Source organism: Oncorhynchus gorbuscha, linkage group LG19, assembly GCF_021184085.1.
Source record: "Oncorhynchus gorbuscha isolate QuinsamMale2020 ecotype Even-year linkage group LG19, OgorEven_v1.0, whole genome shotgun sequence".
Classification (NCBI taxonomy): domain Eukaryota; kingdom Metazoa; phylum Chordata; class Actinopteri; order Salmoniformes; family Salmonidae; genus Oncorhynchus; species Oncorhynchus gorbuscha.
In genome coordinates this window covers 2700903-2713699 of record NC_060191.1, presented here as the reverse complement: position 1 = coordinate 2713699, position 12797 = coordinate 2700903, and the positions used below count along the sequence as shown (strand labels likewise).

At 44.4% G+C, this 12797-nt stretch overlaps 1 protein-coding gene across 1 annotated transcript; it reads right to left on the bottom strand.

Annotated features, from left to right (window-relative positions):
- Positions 1 to 926: 926 nt before the first annotated feature.
- On the bottom strand, positions 927 to 3226 carry LOC124005462 (protein S100-A1-like). Its single transcript, XM_046314750.1, has 3 exons — positions 3084 to 3226; positions 1518 to 1677; positions 927 to 1218 (listed from the first exon to the last, which is right to left on the bottom strand). Exons 2-3 carry the CDS (start codon positions 1656 to 1658, stop codon positions 1054 to 1056), a joined length of 306 nt encoding a protein of 101 aa, XP_046170706.1. The 5' UTR covers positions 1659 to 1677; positions 3084 to 3226; the 3' UTR covers positions 927 to 1053.
- Between the last annotated feature and the right edge of the window lie 9571 nt (positions 3227 to 12797).

The following is a 12797-nucleotide window of genomic DNA, read 5'->3' as shown; positions in this document are numbered from 1 at the left end:
TTTTAGTTGCTTTGCCAACTTTCAGTGTCTTTCATGGGTGTCTTTCAGTACCGTTTGAAACCCATTCTCTTTTAGTTTGGGTGTTTAAGTGCCTCCTTTCCGAATGTTATTGTGTTACAGCGTTAAAATGGATTACATTTAGATATTGTGTCACTGGCCTACACACAATACTCCATAATGATAAAGTGGAATGATTATTTATAGAAATGTTGACAAATGAATTAAAAATGAAAAGCTGAAATGTCTTGAGTCGGTAAGTATTTAACTCCTTTGTTAAGGCAAGCCTAAATACGTTCAGGAGTAAAAATGTGCTTAACAGGTCATATTAAGTTGCATGGAATCTGTGTGCAATAATAGTGCTTGACATGATTTTTGAATGACTACCTCATCTCTGGACTCCACACATACAATGATCTGTAAGGACGGGGGAATAATGGGACATTGTCTGATTGTCATATTTTGCTGATGATTGTTAAATTGTAAAAAAAAAAATGACAATAATTATATTGTAAAAAAAAAAAAGGTCCCTCAGTCGAGCAATGAATTTCAAACACACATTCAACTACAAAGAGGTTTTCTAATGCCTTGCAAAGAATGTCACCGAGTGGTAGATGGGTAAAAATAAAAAAGCAGACATTGAATATCTCTGTGAGCAAGAAGTTATTAATTACACTTTGAATGGTGTATCAATACACCCAGTCACTACAAAGATACAGGCGTCCTTCCTAACTCAGTTGCCGGAGAGGAAGAAACTGCTCAGTGATTTCACCATGAGGCCAATGGTGACTTTAAAACAGTTACAGAGTTTAATGTCTGTGATAGGAGAAAACTGAGGATGGATGGATCGTGACTGACACTGAATATTCTGTCTTACACGTACGGGACAAATTACAGGCCAAATACAACACATGTGACAAACAGAGATACAGAGTGGGAAAGCCAGTGTTTATTCACAACAGTAAGACTTAGTTATAAAATTACTTATTTGACATAGAAAAGCAAAATGACATATAGAAAAGCATCCATTTCTGCTTCTCCTTGTCCTGTCCTCCTTCACTTCTTGGCAGCAACCTTCTGGGTGTGGAGCTGGTAGATCTGTTCACAGGCGATGGAGAGGCCCACCACCAGGGAGACAAACTCCTCAAAGTTTACCTTCCCATCACCATTCTGGTCCAGATCCTTCATGATCTTGTCTATAGCGGCTGGGTCCTTCTGGGACTGAGAGGGAAGGAGAGATGAAGGAGATGAAGGAGATGAAGAGAGTGAGTGTGAGTGAGAGAAATCCCGAGTGGCGTAGCTGGCTAAGGCACTGCATCTCAGTGCTAGATGCGTCACTACAGACACCCCCCGAGGGCGGCACACAATTGGCCCAGCGTTGTCCAGGTTTGGCCAGTGTAGGCTATCATTGCAAGTAAGAATTTGAAAGAAAGTGAAAGGTGGACAAGAAATACAGGGAAAGTATAGAGGGACAGTGAGATAAAAACAGAGAGAGAGAGAGAGAGGGATGTCAGGGTTACCTTCAGGAAGCTGGCCAGTTCTGTCTGCATCAGCTCTTTCAGCTCCTTCTTGCTCAGTGTGTTACAGTCACCGTCCTTGTCGGCATAGCGATGGAACACCGTGATCAGGGACTCCATGGAACTCTCCAACTGAGACGGCATGGCTGCAGAGAAGGATACACTGAGGAGGGGAGAGAGGAAGAGGAGATGGCAGGGGAGAGAGGGAGGGGGAGATGGGAGGGGAGAGAGGGAGCGGGGAGATGGGAGGGGAGAGAGGAAGGTGGAGATGGGAGGGGAGAGAGGGAGGAGGGAGATGGGAGGGGAGATAGAGGGAGGGGAGGGGAGATAGAGGGAGGGGGAGATGGGAGGGGTGGGGTGATAGAGAGAGGAGGGAGATGGGAGGGGTGGGGAGATAGACGGAGGAGGGAGATGAGAGGGAAGAGGAGATGGGGGTGATAGAGGGAGATGAGAGGGGAGGGGTGATGGAGGAGAGAGAGGGAGGTGGAGATGGGAGGGGAGATAGAGGGAGCGGGGAGATGGGAGGGGAGAGAGCGAGGAGGGAGATGGGATGGGAGATAGAGGGAGGGGGAGATGGGAGGGGTGGGGTGATAGAGGGAGGAGGGAGATGGGAGGGGTGGGGAGATAGAGGGAGGAGGGAGATGAGAGGGACGAGGGAGATGAGAGGGAGGGGGAGATGGGGGGGGTGATAGAGGGAGATGAGAGGGGAGGGGAGATAGAGGGAGATGAGAGGGGAGGGGAGATAAAGGGAGGGGTAGCAGATACATACTCAGTACCGTGAGTGTCTTGATATCACTAATATGTTGACTAATGGTGAACTATCTCTTTGCAGAAAACAAATGAACAATGCACATTTAGGGAGGATGGGAGTTGGCTTTCTTTGTCTCTGTAAGCAGTCTTTGGCTGGTGTTACTTCCTGGCATTTAAACTGTGATCTTCCACTCCTTTACACATTCCTTCTACCTCAGACCCCTCCTCTTTCTTTTGGTGCCTCCCACATTCTTTGGTAACATCCAACCTCTCTTGCTGTGTAGACTTTCCTTTAACCTCTGTCATAGCTTGACCATGTGACCCATCATCATAAGTGTGAAAGTTTGGGGAGTTGGGGATGGAAAGGGGTGTGACAGGAGAGGAAAGGGTTTTGCAACAGTTCAGTGTAAAGAAATCAGGCTGATGATAATTGGTGAGTAATGACTATAAAATGACATGAACTGGCTGAGAAAAAGGTTTGTAGGTCGAACAGAGTTCTAAAACAAAAACATTATAGCCTACAAATGAAACATGAAAAGGTTTAGGTATAGATAGACTACATTATGTTTTCATCAGTAATAGAATGTCCCGTCATCCTGCATAACAAACCATAGAAGAACTGATTTTTTAATCAAAGCAAGCGAAGACTAATGAACATTATAGCCTACAAGTTTGCCGGACGAGACAGATCAGTAGCTAGTCACACTTGGAAACAGTTGTTACAGTTGTGTGAGACCTGTTTATTACACTAGATAACCTCCTATGTTAAACCAAAGACACCAATAGTAATAGTAGAATAGGTGAAGAACGGTTACTTACCGAACAGAGGAGAGACGCTAACAGAACAGGGTGGGGAAGTAGCGTACTGCTGAATATATACCAATGATGCTGAATCTACTGCGCACGAACTGTGGGAAAGATTGTTCAGGACTTTATGGAGAACAGGCAACGCCCTTCTGATTATGAGTGTGTGTAGCCAATAGGGAGGGAGGGAGGGGGTTAGAGTTAAGACTTGATGTCTTTGAGTCCTCATCTTTGAATTCAACATGATAAAATAGACATGGATCACATATAATGTTTTCATATCGCATTAACACACTGAGAACTCACTGATCTAATTAACACACTGAGAACTCACTGATCTAATTAACACACCGAGAACTCACTGATCTAATTAACACACTGAGAACTCACTGATCTAATTAACACACTGAGAACTCACTGATCTAATTAACACACTGAGAACTCACTGATCTAATTAACACACTGAGAACTCACTGATCTAATTAACACACTGAGAACTCACTGATCTAATTAACACACTGAGAACTCACTGATCTAATTAACACACTGAGAACTCACTGATCTAATTAACACACTGAGAACTCACTGATCTAATTAACACACGCATCTCATTCACAGAAATCTATACCAAAGATGCTGAACAGATGTAGAGAGGGGTGACAAGACTACACACTACAATGTTTGGAAGAGTAGATCTATGGATGAAAAAGATGGGATGAAGTTTCTTGAATGAAATACCATTTCATTCAGTTACATCTTAATACTCCCCAGAGAGATAACACATTTAGATTTGTAAGTCGCTCTGGATAAGAGCGTCTGCTAAATGACTTAAATGTAATGTAAATGTAGATCAGTTAGAGATTCACTACTGTTGTTTCCTTCATGGCTCATCACTCTGTCCACCACCTCTATCTCATTGTTAGAGTATGGTCTTAGTCACTGTCCACCACCTCTATCTCATTGTTACAGTATGGTCTTATCCTCTGTCCACCACCTCTATCTCATTGTTACAGTATGGTCTTAGTCACTGTCCACCATCTCTATCTCATTGGTACAGTATGGTCTTAGTCACTGTCCACCACCTCTATCTCATTGTTACAGTATGGTCTTATCCTCTGTCCACCACCTCTATCTCATTGTTACAGTATGGTCTTATCCTCTGTCCACCACCTCTATCTCATTGTTACAGTATGGTCTTAGTCACTGTCCACCATCTCTATCTCATTGGTACAGTATGGTCTTAGTCACTGTCCACCACCTCTATCTCATTGTTACAGTATGGTCTTAGTCACTGTCCACCACCTCTATCTCATTGGTACAGTATGGTCTTAGTCACTGTCCACCACCTCTATCTCATTGTTACAGTATGGTCTTAGTTACTGTCCACCACCTCTATCTCATTGGTACTGTATGGTCTTAGTCACTGTCCACCACCTCTATCTCATTGGTACTGTATGGTCTTATCCTCTGTCCACCACCTCTATCTCATTGTTACAGTATGGTCTTAGTCACTGTCCACCACCTCTATCTCATTGTTACAGTATGGTCTTAGTCACTGTCCACCACCTCTATCTCATTGTTACAGTATGGTCTTATCCTCTGTCCACCACCTCTATCTCATTGGTACAGTATGTTCTTATACTCTGTCCACCACCTCTATCTCATTGTTACAGTATGGTCTTAGTCACTGTCCACCACCTCTATCTCATTGTTACAGTATGGTCTTAGTCACTGTCCACCACCTCTATCTCATTGTTACAGTATGGTCTTAGTCACTGTCCACCACCTCTATCTCATTGTTACAGTATGGTCTTAGTCACTGTCCACCACCTCTATCTCATTGTTACAGTATGGTCTTAGTCACTGTCCACCACCTCTATCTCATTGTTACAATATGGTCTTAGCCTCTACCTCAGCCCACAGTAGTCTACCACTCCCTGTGTGATTTGAGTCAAGCAGATCAATATCTATTCTATGACACATTTGGCTTGGCAACACCATACAGAGAACAGTATATGAGCTACTGTGGAAGAGGCTGGCATGACAATAACCATTAACCATGACAACCATCACTAACCACCTGGCTGTGTATTATATTCGAATGAGCATTGACGAAATGATCGATGATGATATTGGGTGTGTTCAAATCACCAGGAGATCAGTGACAGTGTGTATGTGTGTTTTGTGTGTGTGTGTGTGCACGGGCGTGTGTGTGTGTGTGGGGAGGGTTAGATAGGGTGTGTCCCTGTTGTCAAGGTAACAGAGTGCATTCATATGGGTTTTGTTAGTCTGTGCTTGCTGTATCTTGTGGTGGTCCTTGCTCTGCATTCCTTTAGCATGACTCTCATGCAGGCTGAAACATGCAGAAAAACAGGAAAAGTCACATCAGCCACTCCGGACGCAACTCCTAATGTTGGCATAGCATTGGCTTTGAGACGGTCATGAAGGCTTGCATTTAACTGGCACAAACAGATATAACGATAAAAAGCAACACAATCGCCAAAAGATTCTTCCGTCTCCAAAATGTTGATTGGTAAACTGTAATGCACTATGTACACTTATCAGGAGTTGGCTGTATATTGGTCATGTTTGGCACCATCAGTTTAATACATCACAGTAGTCCTCCTGACCAGAAGAAGAAACCTGGAGGTAAGTAATAGGCAAAGCATGTGTTCTTCTGACACACGTGATGGATATTCAGAGCTGATGTTCTGTTGCTGCCGGTCATTTAGTAGACCATCATGGTAAATAATCATTTGATCTTAACTGACTTGCCTAGTTAAATAAAGGTTCAATAAACAAATAATATATAACATTACAGCCAGTCACTGATAGTCATGAGACTCTCCCTCTTCTGGGTCTTGTGTTACATAGAGTAGTATAAGTAGCCTTTCCGACAGTCAAATGATTCAAAGCGCCCTCTAGTGGTCTCATGGGTGTAATGTTATTCATATTTTTCATCATTTCATATTTGATCATAAATAAATACAAATTAAAACACAAAGTCTGGTGTTTCTATGTCAAATGGTCTTGTTATATTTCAGTCGTCTATGATGTATAAAACGTGTAATATTGGGATGCAAACTCAAAATGGAATATATTGACACAAGCCTATAACCATGTGTGTTAGGTGTATACTTTTGTTTCAAAGTAGATTTGTTTAAGACTACCAAGAAACAGTCTTGACCCTGATGTATCCCAGTGCAGTAATGGGCTGCCCCTTACCTCTTTCTATATCCAGATATTATTGACCTCTTCTTAACTAGCCGACTGTATGTGACTGTATTACAAAACTCAAGTGTTAAAGAACAAGAAACATATTTATTTCAATTCTTACCAAATTATCAGGAAACTCATTAGTAAGGTATCAAGCATGACAAATTGCATATCAACTTCAAAGTAATTTCAGTGCCTGGGGACATCCTGTGGATTGTGTAAGAGCGTTCATCCCTGCTTCTCTTGGAGTATGTGGAGGTCTAAGGTTCCTCCCCACCCTCCCTGCTTCTCTTACTGGACTGGGACAGCTGGTCCTGACAGATCTCTCTGGATCTCTCCATGTGTCTGTGGTAGGAGGGGTGGGTCTGCTGGTTCTCTCTGGATCTCTCCATGTGTCTGTGGTAGGAGGGGTGGGTCTGCTGGTTCTCTCTGGATCTCTCCATGTGTCTGTGGTAGGAGGGGTGGGTCTGCTGGTTCTCTCTGGATCTCTCCATGTGTCTGTGGTAGGAGGGTGGGTCTGCTGGTTCTCTATGGATCTCTCCATGTGTCTGTGGTCGGAGGGGTGGGTCTGCTGGTTCTCTCTGGATCTCTCCATGTGTCTGTGGTAGGAGGGGTGGGTCTGCTGGTTCTCTCTGGATCTCTCCATGTGTCTGTGGTAGGAGGGGTGGGCCTGCTGGTTCTCTCTGGATCTCTCCATGTGTCTGTGGTAGGAGGGGTGGGCCTGCTGGTTCTCTCTGGATCTCTCCATGTGTCTGTGGTCGGAGGGGTGGGCCTGCTGGTTCTCTCTGGATCTCTCCATGTGTCTGTGGTAGGAGGGGTGGGCCTGCTGGTTCTCTCTGGATCTCTCCATGTGTCTGTGGTAGGAGGGTGGGTCTGCTGGTTCTCTCTGGATCTCTCCATGTGTCTGTGGTAGGAGGGGTGGGTCTGCTGGTTCTCTCTGGATCTCTCCATGTGTCTGTGGTAGGAGGATGGGTCTGCTGGTTCTCTCTGGATCTCTCCATGTGTCTGTGGTAGGAGCGGGGCCGTTCCCAATTTCATTAACTGCATTTCTATACAGTTAGAAAACGTTCAAATGCTATTTGGAGAACAGCACAAACAAGCAATTTGACCCCAGCTACTATCATCTTTGCTGCTATAGGTTCATTCAGCTCAGTCGATCTACAAACACATAGCCTATTAGCTATACAATTGATTTTAATCAGAGTCAGCAGAATCCTATAGGTGTATACTACCCTGTCATTTTTGTCATATTATAAAAGATTCTGCTAATGTCTCCAGTCATATAAAGTGTCGTGGAATTGCATGAAATGTGTTTTTAAACACAGAAAGAAAGGAGAAGAAAGGTACCTGACATAGCCTATAGCTTAGGCCTCCTCTACGCCAATACAGGGGCAGCCATGCATTGAACACTGCAGTCTTTTAACACAAACAGTGATTGAGTTGTATTATTAGCCTAAATGATCTAATCCTCTCATCACATTAGGAATAGTTGGCTTACTATGATATTTTACATAAGTCTGCCAGTGTGATGACAGACAGATGCATAGAATTCTTTATTATTAAGGTGCATTTTATGGTGAACATTATCTTCCCGAAACTCACACGCTGCCTATAAGAGAGGGGAAAAGGACAGAGAGAGAGAGACCTGATTTAACTCAAACTAAACTGTCCATTGTACAGAGGAGTGAGTGTCCAACTGCAAACCTCCATAACTGAATAGATAAGAGCATATCATGAGAGCACCAGTTACAAAACAGAGCTGAGAGCTCTCCATACAGAATGGGGACCATATATAGACAGAGCTGAGAGCTCTCCATACAGAATGGGGACCATATATAGACAGAGCTGAGAGCTCTCCATACAGAATGGGGACCATATATAGACAGAGCTGAGAGCTCTCCATACAGAATGGGGACCATATATAGACAGAGCTGAGAGCTCTCCATACAGAATGGGGACCATATATAGATAGAGCTGAGAGCTCTCCATACAGAATGGGGACCATATATAGACAGAGCTGAGAGCTCTCCATACAGAATGGGGACCATATATAGACAGAGCTGAGAGCTCTCCATACAGAATGGGGACCATATATAGACAGAGCTGAGAGCTCTCCATACAGAATGGGGACCATATATAGATAGAGCTGAGAGCTCTCCATACAGAATGGGGACCATATATAGACAGAGCTGAGAGCTCTCCATACAGAATGGGGACCATATATAGACAGAGCTGAGAGCTCTCCATACAGAATGGGGACCATATATAGACAGAGCTGAGAGCTCTCCATACAGAATGGGGACCATATATAGACAGAGCTGAGAGCTCTCCATACAGAATGGGGACCATATATAGACAGAGCTGAGAGCTCTCCATACAGAATGGGGACCATGTATAAATATCCCATGTTTTTTCTCTCTCCTACCCCAATCCCATGATCATTTATATAAATGTATATAATTGAGAATTGGCTTGTTTTTTTTAAATCAAATTAAATGAAATGTCTACAAAAACATTTAGCGTTTGTTTTTTCTAAATCTCTCATTCCAATGCGCTTCCTCTGAATCCGTACCTTAACCAACCATGTTAGTACTGCAAAGTTTATAAGGACACACCTCAGATATTGCCAGCCCTCCCACTTTAGCGCGAGATCATATGAAACAGTTCAATTACCAATCCTAGTGTTAGAAAATAGAGGAGTGCTTGCTTTAACAAGTTTTAATTGCCAAGCATGTGTTTGACAATTGCACTGACTGAAAGCCAGCCCAAAATAGAGCCCACAGTGAAGTGTTTCCCAAACTAGGGTTCGCTACATGGGGTCACCTGATTTGAAAATGGGGCTGTGAGAGAACCTTTTTGCTTGGATCATAGAACCAGGGTTACATCAGTAACATCCGGTAGCCGCTAGATGCTGTTGTAATAAACAGCTGTTTCTGTTTTCTTCCTTAAATGTGGCTCTATCTTTTGAATGGTTTATGCTACAAAGTATTGGGATCCAATCAGTGAAAGATAATACTCAGGAATTAGTAGGTACATTATTGCCTGATGATCTTCTGAACTTCCTAATACATTTCTGATGCATGTCATACTGTCTTCAGATTTAAATACTGTCAAAAATACTGTCAGACAGATTCATAATAGACTGTCATAGCCCAAATTAACAAACAAACAGAAACTGTGGCATAGCGATGTCATCATTGAGGGAGGAAGGAAAGAGAGGGATGAGAGATGGAGGACAAGCAGTACTTTAAGAGTTCTCATGACATCTAGTGGTGAGTTTTGGATTATTTTGATCTTCACAATCAACACATTGATGATGTCATCGTTAACCACGGAGCTACAGACAGACAGACACAGACAGACAGACAGACAGACAGACAGACAGACAGACAGACAGACAGACAGACAGACAGACAGACAGACAGACAGACAGACAGACAGACAGACAGACAGACAGACAGACAGACAGACAGACAGACAGACAGACAGACAGACAGACAGACAGACAGACAGACAGACAGACAGACAGACAGACAGACAGACAGACAGACAGACAGACAGACAGACAGACAGACAGACAGACAGACAGACAGACAGACAGACAGACAGACAGACAGACAGACAGACAGACAGACAGACAGACAGACAGACAGACAGACAGACAGACAGACAGACAGACAGACAGACAGACTGACAGACAGACAGACAGACAGACAGACAGACAGACAGACAGACAGACAGACAGACAGACAGACAGACAGACAGACAGACAGACAGACAGACAGACAGACAGACAGACAGACAGACAGACAGACAGACAGACAGACAGACAGACAGACAGACAGACAGACAGACAGACAGACAGACAGACAGACAGACAGACAGACAGACAGACAGACAGACAGACAGACTGGATGGACAGACTGGATGATAGCAGGGTGAATGTCCTTGATGATCTTTTTGGCCTTCTTGTGACATCGGGTGCTGTAGGTGTACTGGAGGGCAGGTAGTTTGCGCCCTGTGATGTGTTGGGCAGACCGTACCACCCGCTGGAGAGCTCTGCGTTTGCCGGCGGTGCCGTTGCCGTACCAGGCTGTGATCTATAAAAGCTTGTAAGGGTCTTAGGGACCACGTCATATTTCTTCAGCCTCCTGAGGTTGAAGAGGCACTATTGCACCTTCTTCTGTGTGGGTGGACCATTTCAGATTGTCAGGGATGTGTATGCCAAGGTACTTGAAGCTTTTCACCTTCTCTACTGCGGTCCCGTCGATGTGGGCGTGCTCCCTCTGCTGTCTCCTGAAGTCCACGATAAGCTCCGTACTTTTGTTGACATTGAGGGAGAGGTTATTTTCCTGGCACCACTCCACCAGCGCACTTATCTCCTCCCTGTAAATCAAATGTATTTATATAGCCCTTCGTACATCAGCTGATATCTCAAAGTGCTGTACAGAAACCCAGCCTAAAACCCCAAACAGCAAGCAATGCAGGTGTAGAAGCACGGTGGCTAGGAAAAACTTCCTAGAAAGGCCAAAACCTAGGAAGAAACCTAGAGAGGAACCAGGCTATGTGGGGTGGCCAGTCCTCTTCTGGCTGTGCCGGGTGGAGATTATAACAGAACATGGCCAAGATGTTCAAATGTTCATAAATGACCAGCATGGTCAAATAATAATAATCAGAGGCAGAACAGTTGAAACTGGAGCAGCAGCACGGCCAGGTGGACTGGGGACAGCAAGGAGTCATCATGTCAGGTAGTCCTGAGGCATGGTCCTAGGGCTCAGGTCCTCCGAGAGAGAGAAAGAAATAGAGAATTAGAGAGAGCATACTTAAATTCAGACAGGACACCGGATAGGACAGGAGAAGTACTCCAGATATAACAAACTGAACCTAGCCCCCAACACATAAACTACTGCAGCATAAATACTGGAGGCTGAGACAGGAGGGGTCAGGAGACACTGTGGCCCCATCCGATGACACCCCTGGACAGGGCCAAACAGGAAGGATATAACCCCACCCACTTTGCCAAAGCACAGCCCCCACACCACTAGTGTCAGGACCCGGTTACGAACCCGGGTCTCTGGAGTGAGAAACAGTCACTTAACCAACTGAGCCACGAATAGTCGGCAGAACCCAGAAGATGAGGCAGACACAGCAGTACTTGAGACGGTGTATTTAATGAAGTAAAAAGTGAAGTTCTTCAGGAAAACATGTAACTCCACAACCTCAAAAGGAATTCCACAAGAACAAAGGTAATCCTCCAAGACAAAAAGGTAAATCCACAAGGTGGAAGGTATAGCACAAAAAGCCTCAAAAGATACTCAAAAACAAACAAACAAGAACAAAAAACAGAATTCCACAAGAGAGTCCACCGGGATCAACAAGAGTTCACAGAGTACTTGGGCTGGGTGCTAACATACAAACACAGAGCAAAGAACTGAGGAAAACAAAGGGTTTAAATACAATCAGGGGAAACGAGGCACAGGTGCAAATAATAATGGGGATCAAGGGAAAACAAAAGGTCAAAAGGCACAATGGGGGCATCTAGTGACCAAAAAACGGAACAACCCTGGCCAAATCCTGACAACTAGAGGGATATCTTCAACCATCAACTTACCATCCTGAGACAATGCCCACAAAAATCTCCACCACGGCACAACCCAAGGGGTTGCGCCAACCCAGACAGGAAGATCACATCAGTGACTCAACCCACTCAAGTGACGCACCCCTCCTAGGGACGGTATGAAAGAGCCCTAGTAAGCCAGTGACTCAGCCCCTGTAATAGGGTTAGAGGCAGAGAATCCCAGTGGAAAGAGGGGAACCAGCCATGCAGAGACAGCAAGGGCTTTTCGTTGCTCTAGAGCTTTTCCGTTCACCTTCACACTCATGGGCCAGACTACACTCAATCATATGACCCACTGAAGAGATGTGTCTTCATTAAAGACTTAAAGGTTGAGGCAGAGTTTGCGTCTCTCACATGGGTAGGAAGACCATTCCATAAAAATGGAGCTCTATAGGAGAAAGCCCTGCCTCCAGCTGTTTGCTTAGAAATTCTAGGGACAATTGGGAGGCCTGCGTCTTGTGACCGTAGCGTACGTGTAGGTATGTACGGCAGGACCAAATCAGAGAGATAGGTTGTAGCGAGCCCATGTAATGCTTTGTAGGTTAGCAGTAAAACCTTATAATCAGCCCTTGCCTTGACAGGAAGCCAGTGTAGGGAGGCTAGCACTGGAGTAATATGATCAAATTGTTTGGTTCTAGTCAGGATTCTAGCAGCCATATTTAGCACTAACTTAATTTTATTTAGTGCTTTATCCGGGTAGCTGGAAAGTAGAGCATTGCAGTAGTCTAACCTAGAAGTGACAAAAGCATGGATACATATTTCTGCATCATTTTTGGACAGAAAGTTTCTGAGTTTTGCAATGATACATAGATGGAAAAAAGCTGTCCTTGAAACAGTCTTGATATATTCTTCAAAAGAGAGATCAGGGTCCAGAGTAATGCCGAGGTCCTTCACAG

Excerpts from the sequence above, each read along its gene's own strand:
- LOC124005462 (XM_046314750.1), bottom strand. The coding sequence starts at position 1,658 with ATGCCGTCTCAGTTGGAGAGTTCCATGGAGTCCCTGATCACGGTGTTC. Across the intron at positions 1,219-1,517 it reads AACTGGCCAGCTTCCTGAAG|TCCCAGAAGGACCCAGCCGC; the intron begins GTAACCCTGACA and ends CTTCCCTCTCAG.